Consider the following 26,623-nt stretch of genomic DNA (forward strand, 5'->3'; position numbering starts at 1 on the left):
GATTTACCACGTTCATGAGAATTTGGTTTTACAACACTTTCAGAATACTCAGACTAAATTGTCATATTCTCCATAACATCTCTTATAGTGCCAACATAAACATGGATTTATTCTAAGATACTAATTCAGAAGTTTACATATACATCGAGGGCATCAAGTAAGTTAAGACCACGAGGAAGCTCGTATTTGCAAATACAAAGAGTAGCATTCTCGATTTCCCTCCGAACTCGTCCGAGCAAGAGGCACAAACAATCATTCACAAGAAGATAAGGGCATGTATTTATTAATAAACTGTAAGGACATGACACAGAAAGCAAACCAAAAAGCAGCACAAAAGTGGAATTCAATAAGGACACCCACTACTTATGAAAAAGCCCTCAAAAACAAAAAGAAAAAAAGATAAAGTGAGACTTTATTGATCTAAAGAATTGGACTCTGAATGGCAAAATTTTGAAGTACTAAAACCCAAAGCAGTACAGTCTCTCATTTATCAACAGTCCAATTCCTAAGTAGGACAAGAGCAAACTACCCTAGAGATATCTCCATGGGCATATATTGAGCGGACTTGGGTCCGAAAATCCGATAGGCTATGAAAACAGATAGGCACAGGGATATCACCGAGAATAGTAGAGAGAAAGCACTTGCAGCATCCCACAAACTACCCAACGAGGCGATCTTTGTGAGTAGTGACTTACCAGAGGATATGTCCATTGAGACCCAGTCGTAGTTGATGGAGAAGTGGCCCGATCCATGCCATGGGTTTCCATTAACAGGGTACCAGAATGCTGCGAACATTTCAGCCGCTCCACCAACCGTGAACTGTGCATCCTGTGGAAATCGGGTAATGCTTGATTATGATGCAACATATCTAAGCTTCTAAACAAAGGATAAATTTCTGGATTTTGGAGTGAAATTGCATGTATACAAGGTATTGTCTGTTTCTCAGATAAAACAGAAATTGCACACAAAAGAAGGTTACAATTTACAAAGCAACTGATATATCAATCAACCAACGATTGATATATTAAGAACATGATGGTGTATACTCTTTAAAATGCCGTATTAAGTTCATCCTTTGTCCAAACAATTGAAAGTTATTGCAGTGCTTTTCTTTAGCAAGATATTTTCATAGAACATGGACATATATAAAACAACTTTTTGCCAGCAATGCAGAACATTCTATCCAGCACATAGAAAAAAATAAAAAAAAAAGAAATCTGAAAATCAGAGATGACTTTTTGACCCATTGAAGGCGATCCATCGTTCTCAAAGGCTGTGAGAATTCAAAGTAATATGTACCCTTCTGACCATTTGAAGCATATGGACCGTCTTAACAAAACCTGAAAGGCATAAAATTTGAAATATGCCATGTTACATACTAAGCCAATACAGAGGTTAAAGTTATAAGGCTAATATTTACATAAAAATCGACCCCTTCATATTATCAAGATGGAATATCAAAAGGCTAAGTTCTTCCAGTGTTAAAGACCAAAATACTAATCGCTTGTCAACCAGTCAAATCAGTTACTTTTTCCAGCTCATGGCATAGGGTAAACAAAGTAGTAATCACTGTCTGCAGTAAGGATGGACCAAATGGCATTTATATGCTTAAATGATCAAAGTTGCGTGTTTATTGTGCCAGCACAACTCTAATCAATAACAGCCATCCTAATTGAACCATGTTGATCTAATACTATCAGCATTTGGCCACCTCATTAATCCAAATAATAGATAGCCTTTGAATATGGAAAAATTGAAAAACGTAAATAACTGACTGAACAGAGAGGCTGCTATGCCACCATGCCCCCTTCCAGTTATGAAAACCAAAAAGCAGCACAAAACTGGAATTAAATAAGGACACCCCCTACTTATGAAAAAGCCCTCAAAAAAGGGAAAAAAAAAAGTGAGACTTGATTGATCTAAAGAATTGGACTCTGAATGGCAAAACTTTGAAGTACTGAAACCTATGCAAAGCAGTACAGTCATTCCTTAAAATGTAGGACAAAAGCAAACTACCCTAGAGATATCTCCATGGGCTTATATTAAGCGGACTTGGGTCCAAAAATCCAATAGGCTATGAAAACAGAGGCACAGGGATATCACCAAGAATAGTAGAGAGAAAGCACCTGCAGCATCCCATGAACTACCCGACGAGGCAGTCTTTGTGAGGAGTGACTTGCCAGAGGATATGTCCATTGAGACCCAGTCGCAGTTGAAGAAAAAGTGGCCCGATCCATGCCATGGGTTTCCATTAACAGGGTACCAGAATGCTGCGGACATTTTGGCTGTTCCACCAACCGTGAACAGTGCATCCTGTGGAAACACTTGATTATGATGGAACATATCATAGTCTCTAATCACATAATATACATACCAATATCCTTATCCACGACTTCCTCAGATGCTTTAGTATTTCCTCATCTGAATTCGCATGCACAAATAATTATCATAGCTATAGAAAGAACAATTGCAATCCCAGCAGCAATACCGATAATAAAAACCAGATTGGAATGACTTTCTCCATCTGAAGCGGCAGACGGCTTGGCAGTAGGCTGATGTGGTCGCGCTGCTATAGGCGATGCTGCCACAAGAGGAGCTGCATCAGAGCCAATAAAAGAATTCATTCAGAAACAAAGTAGATATGAAAAGGACAGGGGAAAATAAACCATCTCCATAAGCTGCAATTCTCAGTCATGGAACATCAAGCATAGTATTAGAACTACTAACTCCTAAGAGAAAACTTAAATGCGTTTCCAATCCTTCCCTTCTACATTTATGTTTCTATATACTTAGCAATGATCCATTTCCATACTTCTTTTGTCCATCAAGGCAACACATCCTTAAGATAACAAACATGCAGATATTCTCTATAAGTGAATGCCTAGCAACTCATAAGTACAAACGTACAGAGGAGAAATTTACTGGCATTGGATGTCAGAATGTTACATAGCTTTTTCTATTGTTCATAGAACCATAAAAACTCCTATAGCAGAAAAATAATCCTTTTATAGTCACATATCATATCAAAAATGTCCTTTGATGCAAAGCTAGATTAGACTAAAACATTTGTTGCAGTGAGAATTTAGCATATCAGAGGAATGCCATTATTACTTTGAGAAAGTTGAGGTGGCTTGAACCAGGTAAAGTTGAGAAGTTCATAATCACCCAGGCATAGATGGACTTTGTGCAGAGAAAGTGAAGAATTTATAGCAGAAGCATCACTTTTAGAGAAACTCATTCCTGTGTGCGAATGAGATATTTAAACTTGATAAGGTAATTACACAGAAATTTATCAACTCTATCTGAGACACTCGTAATCCTAGCTGGGAAGCAAAATCTACAAGAAAAAGATTCCAATCCGGATTCTGGGAAATATTCAGAAGCAAGAGATCAAGTTTTATGGGGTAGACACAGTGACAACCTTGAACCCCTCGTTTCAACACCGTGTCTAGTTTGCAACAATCTGGAATAAAGAAAAATAAAATTTTACGTCAAACAATACTGGACATTAAGGGAAAAGAACTAGTCTTAACAGTAGAAGCATCTAATTAAATTTGAAAAGACCAGGATCCCACATAATAGTTATGCCATTATGTATCGATAAAGCACTTCTCATCATTCTTCAGTGATCAATGCAACTACAGAAGATATATAGATGGAGAGTATGAAAATACGATCGAGATGCAACTTACGTGAGGCATAAGGTGTCAGTGGAGGCTCAGCTCAACCGCCAGGAACGGCACCGGGAACGTACTGAGAAGGGGCAATGACTTGCATGCCAACTGGTGGAGGCACCAGAGTGCTGCTCTTCATTGATGGTCTGGACAGACGAGAACTTGCAGGAGGATGACCAGAAGTAATCAAGGGGCCATAGTGTGGTGGATGTGCTGGTGATATGACAAAACCAGGTTCTGGTGCTCTCAGAGGGGAGACGTGTTTCTTCCATGTTCTATGGGTCGGTATATTAGCTCGCAAGGGAATATCAGGGATAGCCTGCGAAGACACACTGGCATCGCTCAATGAAACAATGCAGAAGACAGCCAAAAGATTCAGAAGGGAACACAGGAGATCTACAGATATTCCTGCAATGGGAAATCGAGCACAACTTCAATGTACTGTGAATAAATGCTCTGCCAGCAATAAGAACTACACTGCTCCTTGTTCGAGTAAAATTTGCATTGTCGACAACGCTTAAAATCTTAATTTACAACATCTAAGGCAACCCTTTACCGGGAAAGCAAGAAATTTATACAGTGCCCAGATGAAGAAACTGTTGCTTAAGATAATAAAAAGCATTAATTGGGACTAAAAGCATTGTGTTCATAATTAAATGCTGCTTTCCCCAACTGTCAAGAAAAAAACTACTAACCCCAGAAAAGCATTGAGGCCCAGAAGGATATACCAAAAACCCTTAGATCTAGCAACCAAATCACACCGGGACGAGTGAGACAGATTAAAATGCAAAGGATGAATTTGACCAGCTTTTTATATAAAGCACTGAAAGCTCAACTTTAAATTGCTTAAGAAATTGCAGAAATAGGAAGCAAATGCACAGATACGAAGTCAAAGAACTTAATTTCACAGCTAATACAGCCCCCAAGAACACAAACCTTCACTCGAATGAGGAAGACAGAATTACATCGTCAGCACACTGTTTTCCAAGGAGAAGAATGTCACGGAAGCGACAATTTCGACAACTTCCTGGTTTCGGAATCTTCCAACTGCGAACAGAGCAGGAGACGGAGCTGCCCAACTGTTCCGACAATTTCTCACCAATTATAAGTTTGAACATTATCGTTTTAAACAAATGAGACGTTGAATAGAGTTAAGACAGCAAGAACGGCAGCAATTAAAAGTACCGGCGGCGGAGAAACCTCGGAGCATCGACATCACCGAAGTTCGCCGGATACGACAGCACCTCAGATCTACGAGATCGCAGCTCGGAGGAGAACTGGAAACTGAGCGGGAAGAAGCACTACAAGCTCAGACGGCTCGGAACTAAAATTACTCCGCGGGAATCCGACAGTTTGATGGAGTAGTCCTTATAGTGGAGACCAATCGAAGAGCTCTTCATGGTAATAGCTCGCCTCTGCTCCTCGTCCAAGTAGTCCATGAACCGGAGCTTACCCGCGAGCTTCGGGTGTAGGACCCCGCCCCCAGAGGCCGCGATAAGGTGGTCGGCAAGCGTGGTCTTCCCATGATCAACATGTGCTAGAATACATATGTTCCTGATCTTCCTCGTATCGTAATCAGCCATTGTCGTGTCCGATTCCCGCCCTGAAAACAACAGCTCAAAAGCCGAAAAGTTAACTTTCGCGGTTTCCGAACAAAACAACAGCTCAAAAGCCGAAAACAGTAAGGCACGTTCTCTAATTGGCAGAGGAAAGAATGGGCGGGGTTTGATGTTTGAAGCGGAAGAGATGTCTGTAAAATTCCTTCCGGTGGAGGATTGGAGAAAACCCAGAGACGGCGGCGTTGTTCTGATGGCGCCGGTAAAAATAACTCTCTTTTTTGGAGAAAACCTCGAGAAACAAAGCTCGACATGATCTCTTTTGCAACTCTCTAAAACACAGCTGAGCCAACTTTGCTGACTTTTCAATTAAACATGATCTTTTTTACAACTCCCTAAAATTCATAATCATATGTAAAATCCACATTCTTCATTAGATTAAGCTTAATGCGTCGGATGAAAAGAAATAAAAGAGAGTATTTTTCATTATATTTTCCTATTTGATATTACTTCAATAAATTGAAATTTTTTTTTTGTTTATGATGACATTTCTTTTTAAACTTGTTAAAATGACTATTACTTAAAAAAATAATGCTCGTCAATCATCCCTCACCATTTAATTAACTTTTTATATAAGTATCACACTCTGTGTTTTATTTATTTATTTATTCTTGCTCATAATCACCCTTTGTATTTAAATTCTATATATTTAAATGCCTTCTTTATAGGTAAGTTCTTTTTTTTCTTTAAAAAAAAATGTTCTCTCATTATCTTTTTCAAATTTAACTATAAAAATCTCATTTTTCTTTAAATATCATTCCATCTCATTCTATCAAATCCATTCAATTTCATTTCTTTGTTACGCGACTAACAAGACCTCAAGCCATCTATATATTGCATTCACCCAAGGCCACACGGAGACGATGAATAACTTGTGCTTGCATGACAAATTCAACACTGCGAAAATGTCCCTAATACATAATTGGATGGAGCATGCATCCAATAATTCAATGCGGTGTCATCCACCGACTACTTAGAAATCATGTCACCGATAGACTAAGTCTGAACTCAAAACTCGTTCACCAGATTAAAAGCATGCTAAGAAGAAAACTGAAAGGGATAGAAGAATAGTGGGTTTTTATCACATTAAATGCCGTTCGCAACGATTGCCAACTCCCAAATCCCCAAGTCGACATGGCTTGAAGAAGGGAGAGAAACTTGAGGATGCAGAGCCTTAAGATGTTGAATTTGGATTCGAGGATTAGTTTGTTTAGGGAAAAAGGAAAGGAAATTCGACGCAATCAACTTGAGGGTGACATCCCAACACCAGAGAAGGAAAAAATGGGAGGCGCAAACTTACATGTGAATGCCAAATGGAGAGAGACGTTTTTCATGCTTCCCCTCCCATCAGTATCAAGCTTTATCCGTATCCGAATGTGGACTCCCCCACTTTACTTTACTTCCCAATAAAAAACAAAATAATAATAATTAGAAAATATAAGACTTGTTTCTCCCAATAAAGTAATAAATTCCCAATTTCTTTTATTGGAAAATAATTCTCCGGAAAATATAGAAGAATATTCCATTAACTAATAAATTAATACAGTCAATTAGATATTTTCAAGAAATATTTCTTCGAGTTCAGTAAAAAGTACATTCCTCTCGCATGAAATAAGCAACTCCATTGGACCCAAGGAGTTGATTCCACCAGCATCCATCCACTTGGTAAGTCTCTTTAACCCGATATCTCTTTCCTGTGTTATGGCAAAAACCGAGGCCAATTTCAATGTGCTTCACATTTTCCGATGTTCCAAGACAACTGTGGCGAGACATCTTATCTCTACCTATTAACAAGTCTGATTACAATGACTTTACATCTTCTTTCTGATGTTCCAAGACAATTGTGGCGAGAGCAAGCCTATAAGCAGATGACCTCAAGTTCCGGACCAGGACATATATTTCTTCCTTCCTCCGCTTCACGGGCATTTCACTCCATTGCTCTGCTCTGAGTCGAGCTAGCGAGGTTGCCTCGCAGATAGCCACAGCAGCTGGCTTCTTACTGCACATGTAATTTGACGCTCCGGTCAGTTTTTCGCCTAGCCATTGCATGGCTTGAGGCATGGGTTCATAGTTCGAAGAGATCCTATGGGTCCAACAGCTTCTATGACTTACATTGAGAAAATTAAGAAGAAAACTGAATTTGAAATAAAAGAAATATTGGCAATTATCCAGTTCAGTCTCAACTGGAGACAGGACCGGATGGTTCCACCAGTTTGTGGGTGAACCATTGGTTCATCCAGGTAGCAACCGGTAGCACTGATGCACATGCTTTCAAGCCGATTCTCAAGAACCAGACTAGACACCTCCATTCCTGGTCATAGCAGCTGGCTAGGACGATGATGATTTTGAGGCCGTGAAGGCTTTAAACTACCACAAGAGGGAAATATCTCGATACTTTCATACAAATTCCAGATTTCTATGTATGAAAGAAGAGAGGATTCACTGACCTCCCTCGGACGAACCCTGTGGTGACAAATCCAATTCCCCGACGGTGAGATTCCCTTGCAAGCGGGTCCAATGGTGTTTGGAGGACCCACGTGCCAGAGGACTCCTCCTTAAAGTATGATGCCACAGCCGATTCGGAAATTTGCAGTCCTTTTCCATAGTTCTCTGGCCTAGGAGGAAGTGGCACACATCCCACTTATCAAAGATCAAGGAATAAGAAGAGGAAACACTGCAAATTTAACTAAACCATTTGACAAAAATTGTATGGTGATCATCTCAAGACTGCAAAGGCAGAACTCAGATTTCTCTCATATTTCCTCATTCAAAGGGAAAATAGTGCGGTGTCTCACATACATCCAATCAGATTTATTAAACACAAATATGGAGTAACTATGTTATTAGATAGAAATTCAGAAAATTAGAGGACATTATCTCACATTTTTACTGTCAAGCCGTAAATTATAGAAAGAATCCTGAGATCTGACATACCTTGAAGACCACAACGATATGTCAGAGAAATGAGGAGTGCACACAACTGCTCCTTCTTCAAAAGCACCTTCTCTGAAAGCGCGCAGAATGACTCTAAGGAAATATAACTTCTTTTCATCCTTGACTTGAATTATGCCATCTTGGCACGGTACAACTTCATTAATCAAAGCCTTTTGCAGGCTCCCCTCATTCCCCACTCCATGAGGAAATAGAAGCAAATGACCACCAAACCTTTCATTAAATAAACCAAGTTCACGAGATGTCCTCATGTTATATATTTCTCTCCCCGCTGGGATCTGAGAATTTCCCTCCAAAGAAGGTACTTCGTCATAAGCAGTTTGAACAGTACTCCAAGGAAGTGGAATGGGAATTTTCATAGGTCTTAATTTACGAGGCCGAAGATCTGCTTTTGAACTAGAAGCAGTAGCTTCAGCTGCCACTAAGGAAGTGTACGCACTGCAGTCGGGGAAATCAGAAGGAAAATATGGAAGACTAGCCTGTAAGATAAAAAACATAAGCATTAGCTGTTATCTCAAGCTTGATCGCCTGAATTTAAATGTGAATTCACACAACTTACTTCACACGAGATCCAGCGTTTCTCCCTCAATCCGATTGCATGAGCCCCCATAGTAACAAGAGGAATCCAAAACGCCTTGACCCAACTCAAGGGGAGTATAATGAACCATCTGAAAGGATGAGCACGAGATTTAAAGACCAATGAAGAATTCTTCCAAATCGGAATAACCAAAAATGAAGTCATTTGGTAAATCAAAAAGCAAATTGGATAAATCTGAAAAGAAGTAAGCAATTACCCCAGTGATGTGTGCTCTTGGCTGTGTGCTTGGCTGTGTTTCCTCAGAAGCATAATAGGGCATGTTGAAGACTGAAAGGCTTCCAAAGTACTTGAAGTCCTGCAGTTCGGATCACTAAGGAAATAAAATTCCAGACGCTTGTCATGTCTCTCCCGGCAAAGGACACTCTCGTCCACTGGTGGTTTTATTCCTCTACTAGCATCCCATAAATCTTCAATTTCAGGATATACAAGTGATGAAGGGGGTGACACTCCATGGTCATCTGAAGGTATTGTATGCTCTTCAACTTGAACAGGCGATGTAAACTCAACTTTAGTAGTAGTTACCGATTTAACATCCTTCCTCCCTATATGCCCTTGGGTCCTTCACTACTAGGGACAGAACTGTGGAGTCAGAAAATTGCTCCTCTTTAAGAGACGAATGATCCTTCATCTTGTCATCATTGCTGACAGCTTCTGAATGCTTCTTCAACTGAAAAGATTTTCCTGGAACACTGCAGCATAATGAGTCAACTTTGTTTTCTTAACTCCAAACAATATGAGCTGATTCAAAGTGTGTACCCACCATGAAATGGGATGCAATATCTTTTTGAGAAGTTGAAAAGCCCTTGATCCCATGAGTTCTAATTTTGCAATGCGACCCTCGAGTGAAAAGCAGTTGATGGAAATACTCTTTGCATCCATCTGACAGATCAAACAAGCAAATTTTTAAGCATATGGATGGAACTATTTATTTGTTGGCTACAGAGATGGAAACATTCTGGAGTAACAGGTGAAAACTGATCACATTTACAAAAATATACTTGGCCCAACCAGTGAACTAAAAATTAGCTTTAGGGATAAACAGAGAATGCAAGATAAGGAACCGAATACAGCTGGTTGGTGATCTATCAGCTCAAATTGTTAGCTACTTGCTTTGCACCCACCTCAGTTTTCACACTCAGACTGATTTTTAAGCATGAAAAATGGGTGGGTGTTGGCTTAAAATTTGGTAAAGCAGACTAGAAAAGCATCATCAATAATCACCTCCTTCTGACATGCAGATTTCAAAGCGTTATATCCTTCTCCAAAAGCTGAAGCATGTATCCACACCCACAGCTGGCGAAATAGTTTGGAGCCCTCACTATCCCGTGGTTCAGTATGGCCATTATCAGAATAATCTAGTTCAGAGTTTTCTAAATTCTTCTCATTCAAAGGTCGCCATATACAGATAACTGGACAAATTGGCCGACCTGTTGGTTCTCCAACGTGGTGAAGCTGCAAAAGAGGATGAGAAAGAAAAGTTTCATATATGCAAATATAGGTCATCCGCTGTCCAGATGGAGTTCACGAGTCATTTACCATTGCACTTTCATATGTAGAGCCACATAGAACAGAAGGCCGCCCATCTATAGGATGCCCGCAAGGAGAGGGAACCAGTACCATCCTCAAGATTGATATTAACGAATCCTGGAATTTATTACCACGTAAACCAATTGCGACAATCTCATTATATCACCGAGAGAGAATTGCCACGCATTTTAGAAGGTTTGCAGTGGGCAATCATAAAACACGCTGAAAACAGTAGTAAAATATGGAATACCTACCTCTGGACCCTCCAATTGGACTGCAAGATGGTAGCTAGCATCATACACAACTACTCCTTCCCTGCACCTTTTCAAGAGAGCCCTTGAACCTCTCCCTCTGTATTATTACAACATTAACAAAATAAATGAATAAACCCTCTTGGAAGAAAAATCCTGCCTGAGATATCATCCAAACAAAACTACTACCTGCCATGCAAACCAAGAGGAAGGTGAAACCCCCATAACTTGGTCATAGTAAACCTCTTGGCATTCCACACATGTGTTCTCAACCTCTTCGTTCCATCCCCAGAGGTAGAGAAACCGCTTTGAGGATTCATCCTGAGCTCGTTCCTACGCCTAACACGGCGAGGAAGCTTTTCTTGGGTTTTGAGTTCAGGATTGTCACATTGTAAGCCCTTTTGCCTCTTCCTTCTTCTCCTATTCGAAGCTTGGTTATCGTGAGAAGTGGTCCTCCTCCTCTTGTTTCTCTGAGACCGGAAATCGTTGCCAAGCCGCTGTGCAACAATTGAGTGAAGTCTCTCAAGTTCAGGGCCTCTAGCCTCAGCAAATTTCTGTACACGTATCGTCCGAGGAGCCAGTTGTCCGTTGCTTCCACTCGGGCCCATAGTTGCTGCTAAATACGGTCCGAGATTTCCTACTTAACACGACCAAACCAATAATGAGAACATACGGCAAGCAGCAAACCAATTATAAACAAGAGATCCTAGTATTGCAACAATCATCCTAGAACAATGAGCAATCGACAGACCAGATAATTCTCCTCCTTAACCTGAAAACTGAATAAGCCAGAACATTCCGAGGACAGAATACATGATCCTACTGAAACAATATCAGGCTAACCACACCTTGGCTGGGGACGGAGTCATTCATGGAGGAAGAATGGGAAGAATACACAATCAAGCTTGCAGGAGACAACAGTTACACAACATTCAGGTAGCAAAGAGCAGAGCTATATTAATCAGTTGCAGAAGACAGCCTCGGAGAAACGGGAAACAGCGGCAGAGCAGAGAGAGAGAGGATATTACCGTGAGCGGAGCCTCGTTAGTACCGAGTACCGGGAGAGAATCACAGGCGGCGATCGGAGAATCGGAAGTGGCTGAACCCTTCAGAGAGCACAGCGAAGCACCACCGCCCACTGAGGAAGCAGCTCCCTAATAGAGGGAACGGAGGAACAGCCGACGCTGCTCAATGGTGCCAAACCGGTTCAATCTTCAAATCGAAAATCGAACCGGGGACCAAAACTTGAAGAGCCGAACCGACCGAGTCGATGTCTTGTGAATAAATCGGAACCGGACTGAATTTGATTCCTTTCTGAGCCTGCAACCAAGTGCAGCCAAGCGTTGTACAAGAATCCTTTGGGAGTGCAGCGAGACGTTCAATAATTATTTTTTTAAAAGTTTTAAGTAATTTGATCCGTTTATTTTCAGAGTTAAAATCATAAAAATTTTAACTTTAACTTTAACTCAACCCATTACACAATAAAAATGCATATTTTCTAAGTCAAAAATTTTAACTTTAATTTTAACTCAATACACTACACAACATTTTGTCATTTTTCACAATCAAAATCAAAATTTAACTCTGAAACCAAACACACCGTTAGTGTTTGGTGAGAAAGTCTTCAAATCACGGTTAGAGTCAAAATTACAGTTACAAACGAGATTTTTTCAAACAGATTAAAAATGATTATGAAATTTACTTCTACTTATTATGTTTCAAATATTGATAATTGGGTGATTATAGGATGAAATGCCAGATTGTATTCCATGGTGAAATATTAATACAAACTATTAGATCTCATCATCTTTTAATCTCATCTGTCCATTATTTACATATTTTTATCTATAGTGTTACTAGTCCTTTATAGTTTCATTTTATCATTTTCGTCTAGAATACTATATCATGGATATCGAATTTGCTCGACACCTTGTACCAATCACATTCAGCCATCTCACCTGTCACCCATAACCGCCACATCACAGCCATATCACCGCCACGTCATCAAACACTAAACCAACCTAATAAAACCAAATTGCAGAAATTGAAAAATGAAAATAAAAAATAATTAAAGAAAAGGCTGATGAAACTGAGCACACTGTTCTTCTTCACAACTCTTCTTCTACCGGCAGCTATCCTCTCAACCTCCGCTGTTCATTCTTCTTTCGCCGGTGGAGGAGACCTAGGTTTCTGCACCAGTCATCAGCAAGGAGCAGGACACCACCACCGCCAGCAAGACCAGATGACCATGCTTGGAGGAGTCCACAAGCCTCGAGGCGCGAAGAACAGCGCCGACGTCGAGGACCTCGCCCGTTTAACCCTGCCGAGCATAACAAGAAGGAGGTATGTATAAGAACACTTTGGATTGATTCAGCAGTTGGAGTTGGGGTTTGATTTTTGAGTCTGTTTTTTGATATGAAATATCCATTTCTAGATAATTGTTGCGAGATGACGATTTTTGATTTGCTTGCAATGGGATTTCGCATGCTTCAAGCTCTCCGTCGATGCGTGTACCTGCTAGCAATTCAATCTCGAGGCACAATTAACCGTAAAGGGATTCGGCTTTACTTTGCCATAGTTCAGGCTCAGTAGCCTTTAGCAATGGCAATGTTGCGGTTAATTCGACTAAGATGAAGTAAATTTGCTACCTTGTCTGAAGTACGCTAACGATAAAGACATTCGGAAGGGGAAAAAGTCGATTTTGCATTAAAAATCTCTCATGATTCATTCGGTATTGAATGTATGAATTTTATGATTCAGACTCGAAAATGTAGTTTCAAGTGAACGGTTTATTTAACTGGGGTCTCTTGGTTGAAGAATGCACTGCTCGAGTTTGTGAGGGTGGTGAAGGCAAGAACAGGTGGTTGCTGGGACCCTTCATCATCTTACAATTGAGGCCATTGATACTGGGAAGAAGAAGCTATATGAAGCGAAGGTGTGGGTGAAGCTGTGGCTGAACTTCAAAGAACTACAGGAATTCAAGCACGCTGGTGATGTCCCCTCGTTCACTTTTTCGGATTTTAATGCTTGGAAAGGTAGTTGACAACATTGCAGCAATTCATGCCAAATTCCGTATGCTCTAACTAACTGCTGCTTTCTTAGTTCCTTGAGAACACCATCCATATTGTTTGGATTGGATAAATTGACTTAATCAACTCCTGAACTCTTAGATTTTCTCTCCAAACATATATTGTTCGTACGACGCATTGTTGTATATAGTTCGGATAGGAAGAAAGTGGATGAAATTTGTGGGACTAAAGTTTTCTGAGTTTGGTAGAGTACTATGTCTGTAGTATGCTTGGAAGGAATAATATACTTAATTAGTACTAGGCTGCTTTTCTGATATGCCACCTCATCGGTTGGGGAGGTAACATGAGCATGTTACTCGTGGATAAAACTCATAGCCGACGATCTTGTGTCATAGAAAATGCTCAGAGTAGTCTTTTTTCTTGAGCTTGCCTATCGAAGATGAGAGGCATATGTGGTAACAAAGACTATATTCATTATTGCTCACTGTTTTCAATTAAGACACCCTCGAAAATCATTGTGTTTTCAAGTTCATCATGATCATATATCTCACATTGACCTGCCAATCTTATAGCAGCTTTTTTTTTTCCTCCCTTTTCTTTGGTGAAATATTTTGTTTCGAATGTGTTTTGGAGGACTAATCCCCATTTTGATTAAAAACAAAACAGAGGAGGATGGTTTGGGTTGGAAAGAAGTGCCCGTGCATATCCTTAGGTCCAGGATGCAACTGATCATGCTATCAAGATTATCCAGCAGAGGTCCAACTCGCTCTTCCCTTGTGAATTGCATGAGATCGTTCATGCAAAGGCCGAAGCATGTGTTTTGTTCCATTATGTCTCCCCTTTCCCTTTGGTTTCCTATTTGACTCGAATTGCCACTGTTCGGCTACTTTCTTCCAGTATATAGAAGAATCATCCTTAGAGAAAAAATGAGCATGTAGCGAAATTTCGTTCATCCTCACACTATGTATTGCTCTTGAATATGGATGGATAGATTGTTTTGAATATGTTCCAATAAGAGATATCCCCTTAACTTTGTTGATTGGTGCTGATTATTTTCAATTTAGTCCTTCCTCAATGTAGTAGCGGATACAAGTTATAGTGCTATATCATGGAACCTCGTTATTACCAGACTAGGACGTGTGCCACTATGCCGTATATTAGGGGAGCTTGATTCCTCTGTCATGGCAGCCATATTCCTATTTTGATCAAAATCAGGGGAGTGTGGTCCGGTTTGAAAAGTAATGCCTGTGCTAATCATGTTGTCAAGACCATCCACGAGGTCCAACGCTCTTCATAACTGCACGAGATCATGCAAAGGCCTTGAAACATGTATTCTTATTCGACTCGAATCACACCGAAGGTGGTCGAGAACTTTGCAGTAGTTTAATAACATGCTACTGAATGTAAAGAGGGGACAAAAGTTCAAAGTGAATCAGCTACAAAAGTGTACTTCCGGGGTCTTCGTTGAGCGTTTTCTAAGATTGCGTGTTTGTTGATGGCCTATTACTGTTTGTGAACTTGCAATGATGATGTCTAATGTAAAATTACAATTCTAGATTTAAAAGCTCTCTTCAACGAGTGTTTTTATCCCCATTCCTTTGGATTAATAGGGATGTCTTTGAGATTCCATTATGCCAGCAAGATTGAGGTATGTAAGGATTCTACATTTCGGATCTTGATTTGATTTCTACTCGGAATCCAATCTATGTGTATGTAGAGATAATTGTAATTGATGTTGAGCTCATTATAGACTCCACCTTCATAGTGCTATTAGTGAAAATATTCAATTATAGCAAACTAATAAATATGATTTTAAACGATGTGGCTTAATGTCAAAGTGAGTTTCTGGGAGCAAACTTTTTTATACAATAACTTTCTATTGGACTTTTTTTTTATTTTAGATAATTATTTTATTTTATAAAACTAAATTTATTTTCACTTTTACTTTTAGCATAATTTACCATTATTTTTTTTATTTTAATGTTATTTACAATTATTTGTTTGTAACTTTAGTTTAAATATGTATTTCCAATTATAAGTTATTTAAGGAATGGAATCAATTATATAAATATCTTACTCATTAAGACGAAGATGAACATTATTAATTTATAAAAAAAAAAGTTAGAGCAAGTCCCAGATTTGGTTCAAACTCACTTATAATTGGCATTTTTTTTTCTTGAGCATATTAGTTTAGGCAGATAGCAGTTTTAAGTGGAATCAATGTCTAAAGCGAAAGAATTTAGGGTTAATTGCCAAAAAAAATACAAATTTTTCACAATTTATCAACTTTAGTATGAATTTTTTTCTTGATCTAAAAATATACAAACTATCAATTTGATAACAATTTTAGAACAACTTCATTTTTTTCGATAGGTGGGTCTCAACGACAACCATTGTCCACCCAATCCGGATTCGCCATGACGCAAAGGTCTCCAATAACCCTAATTAGGAGGATGGTGACCGCCAATAAGACTTCTACCACGTACCCTCTTCATTCTTTTCTCGATTTTACTTTTTCTTTTTTCAAATTTGGGCAATGAGGGTCTCATCGGGGCCATTGCTGTCCCAATAAGGTCACCGACGACCTCGGCTACCTCTATCGGAGGGTGTAGCCATAGATTCTCGTTAAATTAACGGAAAAGTTGAGGCGTGCTAAAATTGATATCAAATTGTTAGTTCGGGCATTTTGAGGTCAAGAAAAAAAGTTCGTGTTAGAATTGATAAAATGTGAAAAGTTTGCATTTTTTAGGCAATTAATCCAAGAGTTTATCATATAATGTTATAATAATTTGAACTAACCTATCACGTAGTACAAACCATACAATACCTTGAAAAAAATAAACAACATATGCAAAATGACAACTTATACAAAAGGATTAAAGATAGATTCTTTTTGTTAGGGGAGCAGATATTGAATTGATAAGGTTGTTCACTTATGCATAGGGAAACCTTAGAAGGGGGGTCGAGGCCCCCAGTCCGACACCCCTAGCCCCCCGAAATGGTCGACGCCTCCCACTTCTCTTCTCCCTCCTCCAAATCCAACTCCAATGCAATATCGACCATTTTCTTCCAAAAAGAAAAAGAAAAAGAGAAAGAAAAAGAAAAAGAAAGATTAATATTTTTCTCATTCCATTCATATCCATTTAAACAAACTTATGGAATGGTTCGTGCCAATACTTTATAATATTGTAAAATTTCCTCTCTTCTTTTTTACTCTTTCTTTTAAAAAAAGCTCTTCAAACCAATCTGAAATCAATTAATAAAAACCATGTGAAAACCTGGGCTTTGCATGGGTAATGCCCAGATATAATCTTTAACTTTTTTTAATAGAATTTTTAATATTCTTTAACTTTTTTTAATAGAATTTTTAATATTGTAAGTGATAAATAACATTAGAATAATTATAACTTCATAGGCACATAAAATCCGATATTAACATATATCATTTCAATATGTGTAAATATGCGTACATATAATGCATATTATTTTGTGTTCGAAAGACCTGAGAAAATATTAATTGATCCTACCTCATAATGATGTGGTGAGGAAGAACCAATAAGATTTCTTCAATTAAGAAGACTTACCACAATTAACCGAATGATTAACACTTATTATTTAGTTTATTGCAATTTAATTGGTTTTTCCTCATGCCATATGGCGAAATAGGATCACCGAATAATCTCTCGTATAGATGATATATAAAAATGTATGTTTTTCTACGAAGATACTATATTTGAGAAGGTAATTGATATCAAATACATTTCACATTATTTCTATAAAATACTGAAACATTTCATGTATAACTATATAAAGAGTACAATAATAGCTTATACTTGACAAGAAGGCCCGTGCTTCGCGGCGGGAGACAACAACTTCAATTAGGTATTGTTTGAATCAATTATAAATTATTCAACTATATGAATTAGCTTATTTATATGCTTAACTAGTAAGAAGTATTATTATTAACTTTTATCATGAGTACATAGTATGATTGTGGTCTTGAATTATCTTATTAAATTATTGCACTATATTTCATAAGGCATACATTATATGTGTATGAACTATAAAATCCTACTCACATGAATAAAAAATTATACAGTGGCCAAAGATTTTCAGTTTAGATACTTGAGTTCATTGAACAGCATCACCCATTAATCAGATGATTTATATGAGATTGTCAATGACTGGATTACTTGTGGAATATTAGTAATGAGTACTCTGTATATATGAAAATATCATATATTAACTTGTGAGAAAATAATTAAAGAAAATTTGATTTGAAAAAAAGAAATAAAAGTCATACACATATTTTCTAAATAAGGTGTTAAAATACCACCTAAAATGATATATAAAATCTTGTGTCCTCGTGAAGATGAAATTACAATGAAACTCATGTTACATTAAAATCATTAATTAGCACATACAGATTATGAGAGAATACAAAGATGGTAATAGTTAGAAAATGTGCCTAACTCTATATGGTCGTATCTCTTTTGCACTTTATTTATAGTTTCCTCTTCTCTATTTTTCTTATTTTAAATGGACACTGATAAAATAATCGCTCATGTAACAGTAATGCTTTCAGCGAATTCTAATAGTCAACGCTTGTAAATGCAGAAAATCCACAAATTGGAGAGTTTCACCCGATAGTTAACAAACTTGACTCGAAGACCAATTAGCCGGACCCATCGAGTTTTAAATACCGGATACCACACATTGGAGAAATTAAATAATAAAAAGCGGCGAAAAATAATTTTTTTTTTAAACAGAAGGGTGTGGTTGGGAAAAACATCCCAACTCACCCCAGTGAAAAGAGGGACCTCATGACCATTTCTCTTTTGCACTCTATTTATAGTTTCATCTTCTCTATTTTTCTCATTTTAAATGGACAATGATAAAAAAATCGATCATTTAATTCTATGCATAATATCCACAAATAGAATAGTTTCACTCGATAGTGAACAAACTTGACTCAGAGACCGATTAGTCGAACCCATCGAGCTCTGAATACCATAAACGACACATCAGAGAAATTAAATAACAAAAAGTGGCAAAGATTAAAAAAGTAAAAAAAAAAAGGGTGCTGCTGGGAAAAAATCCTAACTCGCCCCATTAGAAAGACAGACTTCAAATCATTGTTTCGTATGATTTTAAGATATTATCCTAAAAAATTATTATATTATATTATATTAATAAACTATAAAGGATTAACAACCTAGACAAGCAACCTTTGTATTTTTCCTAAATAAAACATGACCTTTGAAAAATTTGCATAGTAAGGCACGATCTTTACACTTTTTTTCCTAACACATTTATTTGATATCTCATTAAAAAATAAAAGCAAACCCTTAAACCCATTAAACTGATCGGTTCAAAAGGATTTTGCTTAAAAATAGGGCGGTTTCGTGGGTTCAACGGCACAATCTTCCATATTGGGTTTTTACACAGACCAAACCGATGAGGGTGTCGATTCTCGATTCCCAATTTCTGTCCGGTTCTGATAATAGTGCCCCCAATTGGGCTAGTTGACTACCTCTGTTGCGGCCGATGACCCCGATGAGGTGGGTGGTGGCCTCTATCAGCGCCCCCACAATCAGAATCGAAAGAGCCCCATAATTGAGGGCTTTTCCATTCCAACACCCCGCGTCTATCTACAATTTGCTACTTTCTTCTTTTTTATATAAAAAAAATCTTCTTTTTCTATTTTTTTTACAATTATGTTTAATTAAATAAAAACATATGGGACTCACTTATCCAATCACGTCGTGCGACGTGGCATTATGAACTGTAATCGTTACATTTGACAGAATAATTGTTGTTGTGCTAGAATCGCAACTACACTTGAAGGTCAGGCCATTTTTTGTTATTTTTTAATCATACTATATTTAAAAAAAAGTGCAAAGATCGTTCTTGTCTATACTGTTTTTCAAAGGATGTGCTATATTTAGGAAAAAAGTATAAAAATTGTGTCTTTCTATGCTATTTTCTGAAAGTTGTGCTATATTTAACAAAAAGTGTAAGGTCATGATTTTTTAGGTGAATAACCTTAAACTAATTGATAATGTATGTTTTTATGTGAAGATACGATACTTGGAGAGTGTAATTGATATCAAATACACTTCATATTATTTCTATAAAATACTGAAATATTTCATGTATAACTATATAAAGAGTACAATAATAGCTTATACTTGACAAGAAGGCCCGTGCTTCGCGGCGGGAGACAACAACTTCAATTAGGTATTGTTTGAATCAATTATAAATTATTCAACTATATGAATTAGCTTATTTATATGCTTAACTAGTAAGAAGTATTATTATTAGACTTTTATCATGAGTACATATTATGATCGTGGTCTTGAATTAGCTTATTAAATTATTGAACTATATTTCATAAGGCATGCATTATATGCGTATGAACTATGAAATCCTACTCACAGGAATAAAAAATTATACAGTGGCCAAAGATTTTCAGTTTAGATACTTGAGTTCATTGAACAGCATCACCCATTAATCAAATGTTTTATATGTGATTGTCAATAACTGGATTACTTGTGGAATATTAGCAACGAGTACTCTGTATATATGAAAATCTCATATATTAACTTGTGAAAAAATAATTAAAGAAAATTTGATTTGAAAATAAGAAATAAAAGTCATACACAGATTTTCTAAATATGATGTTAAAATACCACCTAAAATTATATATAAAATCTTGTGTCCTTGTGAAGATGAAATTACGATGTAACTCATGTTACATTAAAATCATTAATTAGCACATATTATAGATTATGAGAGAATCAAAGATGGCAATAGTTAGAAAATGTGCCTAACTCTATACAAAGACCGTATCTCTTTTGCACCTTATTTATAGTTTCCTCTTCTCTATTTTTCTTATTTTAAATGGATAAAATAATCGCTCATATGACAGTAATGCTTTAAGTGAATTATCGCATTCAATTCTTATGAATACAGAAAATCCACAAATGGAAGAGTTTCGCCGGATAGTGAACAAACCTTACTCGAAGACCAATTAGTCGGACCTATTGAGTTTTGAATACCAAATATGATACGTCGGAGAAATTAAATAACAAAAAGTGGCAATGATTAAGAAAAAAGTAAAATAAAGAAGGGTGCGGTTGGGAAAAACATCCCCACTCGCCCTAATGGAAAGACAAACCTCAAATCATTGTTTAGTATAATTTTACGATATTATCCTAAAAATTTATTATATTATATTGTATTAATAAACTATAAATGATTAACAACCCAAACAAGCAACATAAATGATTAACAACCCAAACAAGCAACCTTTGAAAATTTTGCACAGTAAGGCACGACATTTACATTTTTACTCCAACACATTTATACTCAATAAAAAATAAAGCAAATCCATTAAACCAACTGGTTCAAAAGGATTTTGCTTAGAAATCGAGTGATTTCGTGGGTTCAACGGCTCAATCTTGCATTTTGGGTCTTTACACAGATCGGACCTCTGAGGTGCCGGCTCTCAATTCCTAATTTTGGTTTGGTTCTAATAACAGTGCCCCCAGTTGAAGTCGCCGATTGAATCTGTTGTGGCTGACGACCCAGATTAGGTGGGTAGTGGCCTCTATTGGGGGCCCCACTGTCGAAATCAAAAGAGTCTAGAAATTGAGGGATTTTCAATTCCGGCACCTCCGCGGCTAACTAATATCCGCTCCTTTCTTTATATTTTAATATTTTAAAAATTATTCTTTTTTTAAAAAAATTTACAATTATTTTTAATTAAATAAAAACATAAGGGACCCACTTATCTAATCATGTTGTGCAATATGGTATCTGCAACCGTTACATCTGACGAAATGATGACGTCGTGCAAGAATCACAATTATACTGAAAGTCGCGCCTTTTTGTACTATTCTTTCATTATGCTATATTTGGAAACAGTGTAAGATCATGATTTTCTAGATGAATAACCTTAAACTAAATCTGATCCTATAACACAGAAGCAACCACATGTTCCCTTTTTTTCTTTTTTCTTTTTTTAATTTTTTGCTCATTTTCAAGCTTTCATTGTTGCATAATATCAGATGAGCTAGAGAGAACCATTTTAATATCGAAACTAAGTTTGGAGTATTTTATCGATACATCTGATTATCGTATAGCTTGTTGGGTTGTATCGAGAATTTCTCTCTAATTCTTTTTGAAGATTATAGGTGCTTCCCTTGAGACGTTATATGTGACTTACTGATTGAGGTAACTGGTTAAATTGATTGAGATAATTGCTGCATTTGGAAGTTTATAAATATTGTTATTTTTCACTTAGTAGGTTTTTAATTATCAGGAATTTTAGGGGAAAATTCTGCTCAATTTTCAGGTGAAGTGACGATTTTCGGGTCTGTTTAAAGCAAAAGCTGTCGGGTGTTCCCCTTCTATTTTTTTTTTCATTTTCAACCATTTATTTTCTCATTTGTTAAGTTTAACTACAAACTTTGATTCTTTTTTATTTTCATTTTTGTCCATTCTTTATATTTTTTCCTACATTCATCCAGAGAAAATCCTATAAAACTGCATAGGGTATCATTTTCGCACTCACGTGTATCTTTTCTTTCTTTCCTTTCTCTAAAAATCACATTAAGTGCAACCTTTATTTCTATAAAATTTGTGGAAAAATTACAATAAAGTTGGTGTTATTGGATTGTTTGGATATTGCTATGTTGTCATATGCCTTTTTCTTTTTTTAAACAAAAAATTATTATTATCAAAGTTTCCATATATATATATATATTTATAGACACACCGTCATAACTAATAAATTTTTAGATCTCAACTAATCAATCTAAAAATTACAAATAATATAATAAAATGAGTTAAATTTCATTAAATCAATTGATAAACTCAAGTGTCCAATTCCTACTCTTTTCTGACATTTCTGTGAAGTTTTAATCCTTGATAAAATTTTTAGAGAAAGAGACAATTTTTCCTTAACTTTTGTACTTTTGTCATTTTGATATTAAAATTTTCTTTTTGTCATTCTCATACTAAACCTTTTGTTTTTGTTTTAGCCGCTTTAGTTCTACCATCTATTTTTCCGCTACAACCCCATTTTTTGTCAAATAATTAATTTTTACAATAATAACAATTTTAAAAGTACAAGAAAACCAAGAAAACATAAAAAAGGCAGCTACCTCAATAGGAGGTTAGGCTGCCCCGCCGACCACTGCCCCCTGATTCTATTGACCCTGTTGCCATGGCAGAAGGGATGGGGTTGGGGGAGTCGGCGGGGGCTCCCATTTACTCGAAGATTTGATTTCCCTCAATTTGAGGGGGTGTCCCCCCCCCCCCTCGGCGGCTAACCTCAATCAAAGGGGTGCGTTTGGTGTCTCGACAAGGGCACCCCTACCCTCGATCGGGGCAGTTGCCTTTTTTTCACTTTTTTATATTTTTTAAGAACATTATTATTTTAAAAGTTATTTTTGGATGGAAAATATATTTTTAACGGAAAATAGACAGTTGGACTAAAATGAAAAAAGAAGAAAGGTTGAGCTTGAGAATGGCATAAAAAAATATTTAGGACCAAAACGACAAAAATTCAAAAGGTTGAGGACTAAAAATGTCTTTTTTTTCATTTTTTTCCATGATGAGTTCTAATATGTTTTTGTCTAAGCAATGATAGACTTTTCTCTTGTAATCATATTTTGTTTTCCTATTCTTATCATAAATTTCAGTCACTAATCACATATATTTAAATTGTGGCATAATTTATAAATTTTTCGTGACACTTTTCTAGCTATATAACAAATCCTAACATATTATAATACTGGATGATGACCTATGCGTTGTACAAGATTGACTAAAAGAAACTAAAAATTTTAATAACATTTTAGTAAATATCTAAAAAAAATGCCTTTAAATTAATAGTAGAATATAATCCTAAACAACAACAGCAACAACAATAATAACATCGGCAACAAACAACAACAACAGTAGCTATAACAACAACAATAGCAACAACAACAATAGCAAAAGCAATAACAACAGAAGCAGCAGCAGCAACAGCAGCAACAGCAGCAACAGCAACAACAACAACAATAATAAATTAATAATAATTAGTATCGAGTAGCTTTCCAAAATGCCCATGCTTATTATACTTCAATTATAAGAGCCATTAAATTCAATAAATAACTACCCAATTCTTTCCACCTATTTCTCCCTCTCCCACTTCTCTCTATCTCCATCCTCTAAATCCACTCACGTGCTAAAAATTGCAAACTATAATATCATAATTCATTATTATATCAAATAATCTTTTATTGTGAAAGTCACGAAAATTTAATTAAGGAGCTTAATCGAGACCCGTGCGTAGTGCGACATTCATCTAGTTTTCTTATATTTGAAATTTAAAAAAACTATTACTTATAAAAAAAGAAATTCAAAAAATATGGTATAAATTAATCAGCTAACAAAAGTACGATCCACAGAAAAAGTACTAATACAACAACTATGCTTAATTTATAAATTTTATAAGTAGTTTATTTCCAAAAATTGATTTTTCAACAATGAATTGTTCCTAAAAGAATATAAACATAATTACATGGATTTAGATTAAAAAAAGATTAAAACTATTCAACTATCTTTTTTTAATGTAAGAACATGTGATTTTGTGTCAAAATAAAGTATGACAAATTGCATGTAAACATAAGCTTGTATATATTAGGAAGACGATACTAGAGTTTGAAAGGAGAGAAGAGCCTAAAGCGATAGCTCGAAATTTGTAGTTGTATATCACACAATATATAGGATTTTATCCTATGAGTTAAGAAAACGTAATAGGAAACTGTACATATAAATTATTTCATTATTAACTGCAAATTAGTAAATATTATTATATTGAGCATATTTTAATATTTTTATAATTTAATATTTTCATAATAAGATATACATGAAAATTATTTCCTTAAAAATTAAATATGAAATATTCCTTTCCTATTCATTAAAATATTCCACAATATTATGTATATGAGTTAATCACCTAAAAAACCATAAGATTTTCACTTTTTTTCTAAATATAGCACAAATTTTGAAAAACAGTATAGAAAGGCACAATCGTTAGATTTAGTTTCGCATCTAACACGATTAGTTTCATCAATTCTAACAGTAATGATTAACGTGGAGTTAACGATGTCATGTGGCACAATATGATTGGACGAGTTGACCCATATGTTTTTATTTAATCAAAAGTAAATGTAAAAAATTAAAAAAGAAAGGGAGATTAAACTAAATTAGAGGAAATGGGAAGAGGGTCGGCGGTTGTGGCCGCAATTGGTCTCCCACTGCTGGAATCGAATAAGCCCCAAATGATTCGAGGTTCTTTGATTCCAATGGTAAGAATCTCAGTTTCGGCCACCACCCTCCCAATCGGGGTCCCCAACGACATTGGCAGTGATGGCCTTGATTACGACCACCACCATCTCAACCGGGGTCGCTAGCCACAACAGTGGGGGGTAGTGGCAGCCGGCTTGGCCACTACTGTCGGCCTCCTCCCCTTTCCTTATTTCTTTTTTGCTTTTTTATTTTTATTTTTAGAATTATTTTAAATTAAATGAAAGCATCTGGGGTCTACTCAACCGATCATGTTGTGCCACTGGTAATGTTAAGTTCACATCGGCCGTTACCATTACAATTGTTGTCGTGTTAGATGTGCAACTAAACCCAAAAGTCATACTTTTCTATGCATTTTTTAAAGATTATACTATATTTAGAAAAAGTGCAAATGTCATGCTTTTCAAAGGTGATTAATCCTATGTGTGTGTATATATATATATATATCAAACGACGTCTATATATAATGTATGTTCATTATACATCTAATTTCCTTAATATTAAATAAGAAAATTTATGAATATATTTAATTATAATAATCTAGCTTTATAAGAATATTTTCTTGATAAAAGAATATAAAATCTTCTCAGTATAAAATAACGATGTGGCAATACTAGAGACTTTTATTTTTGAACACTTGACGGCGTGAGATTCAACTTTAGACTTTGTTATTATATATATAAATATATATATTCTTCTTGCTAAAGATATCAGATAAATCTTTTCTTGCAATTTAATTTACCAAAGAAAATCTATTGAGCAAAGTAACCTAATGAAATTAAAAAAAAAGGACTTTGCAGTTATTAAAAAATAAAATTTGGATAGATAATAAAGATATATTAGTTTTTTGTATCGTGTGACATGTAATTAATTAACTATCTCATTAGAAGTACAAAATTTTGCTAACAATTAAGAGTTCTTGATTTTAATTCCATTATTACTGTATATTGAGATTATGTGTTATATAAAGGTTTAATTATATTACGATTAAGATGACATTTAGTCGAAAAAATTGTAATGCCGGGTACCTAACGACACTTTCCCCTAGTTGGTTATTAATAATGGAAAGCTCTATATTTAATAGGAAATTGAATATTGAAGTTATATCATAAAATATTATGTAAAGTTTGCAAAATTTTAGTTGTTGATGTAGCAATCTGGAAGAGTCGAGAATTCCAATGAAATAGAATTTGTTATTATACATAAATAGAATTTGTCCAAAATGTTATGATGCAACATAATATTCTATTCTATATCTATATATAAAAAACAACAAACTCTTTTGTTGGTTTCTCGCGAACTTATGTCACAATACTAAAATTTTAAGAAATCGTGTGCGTGTCATCATTCATGGGCCCTCTTGCGAAGTCGCACTGTCACGTGAAACAAATCATAACTTGCCACATTATCAATGGTGATGAAAATTTTGAATTTTTTTTAAAAAAGAAAACATAACAAAAATGCATAATTTCAAAATTTACAAAAGATTCGGAAAAATTATAATATTTAAAAATTAACAAAATTAAGAAAATAATTTGAAAAAAGTTCAAAAATTTAGAAAAAAATTTAAAATAAAATTGGTTTAAGAAAAAAATTCATGTTTTAAGGATGC

General features: G+C 35.9%; 1 protein-coding gene and 2 pseudogenes across 8 annotated transcripts; 1 reads left to right on the plus strand and 2 right to left on the minus strand.

Annotated features, from left to right (window-relative positions):
- Positions 1–255: 255 nt before the first annotated feature.
- On the minus strand, positions 256–5,623 carry LOC116188073. 8 transcript variants are annotated; one of them, XM_031517203.1, is made up of 9 exons: positions 4,860–5,610; positions 4,611–4,753; positions 3,693–4,082; positions 3,422–3,463; positions 3,112–3,240; positions 2,489–2,596; positions 2,127–2,313; positions 1,300–1,340; positions 390–828 (listed from the first exon to the last, which is right to left on the minus strand). In XM_031517203.1, the coding sequence occupies exons 6-9, from the start codon at positions 2,522–2,524 to the stop codon at positions 526–528; spliced, it is 567 nt and encodes a 188-aa protein (XP_031373063.1). In that variant the 5' UTR covers positions 2,525–2,596; positions 3,112–3,240; positions 3,422–3,463; positions 3,693–4,082; positions 4,611–4,753; positions 4,860–5,610; the 3' UTR covers positions 390–525. The 8 variants fall into 8 exon arrangements, 6 of the variants coding, with proteins under 6 accessions (XP_031373060.1, XP_031373063.1, XP_031373064.1 ...); XR_004152183.1 differs by lacking the exon at positions 3,112–3,240 and having other exon boundaries at positions 256–828; positions 2,375–2,596; positions 4,860–5,621; XM_031517200.1 differs by lacking the exon at positions 3,112–3,240 and having other exon boundaries at positions 256–828.
- A 1,124-nt stretch (positions 5,624–6,747) lies between these two features.
- Positions 6,748–11,800, minus strand: LOC116188076 (annotated as a pseudogene).
- An 862-nt stretch (positions 11,801–12,662) lies between these two features.
- LOC116188072 lies at positions 12,663–14,686 on the plus strand (annotated as a pseudogene).
- The last annotated feature ends 11,937 nt before the right edge of the window (positions 14,687–26,623 follow it).

The sequence above is a fragment of the Punica granatum genome, chromosome 8 (genome assembly GCF_007655135.1).
Source record: "Punica granatum isolate Tunisia-2019 chromosome 8, ASM765513v2, whole genome shotgun sequence".
Taxonomy (NCBI): domain Eukaryota; kingdom Viridiplantae; phylum Streptophyta; class Magnoliopsida; order Myrtales; family Lythraceae; genus Punica; species Punica granatum.

Excerpts from the sequence above, each read along its gene's own strand:
- LOC116188073 (XM_031517200.1), bottom strand. The coding sequence starts at position 2,524 with ATGGAGAAAGTCATTCCAATCTGGTTTTTATTATCG. Across the intron at positions 2,314-2,488 it reads CAATCTGGTTTTTATTATCG|GATGCACTGTTCACGGTTGG; the intron begins GTATTGCTGCTG and ends GTGTTTCCACAG. Across the intron at positions 1,341-2,126 it reads TAGTTCATGGGATGCTGCAG|GTTTTGTTAAGACGGTCCAT; the intron begins GTGCTTTCTCTC and ends TATGCCTTTCAG.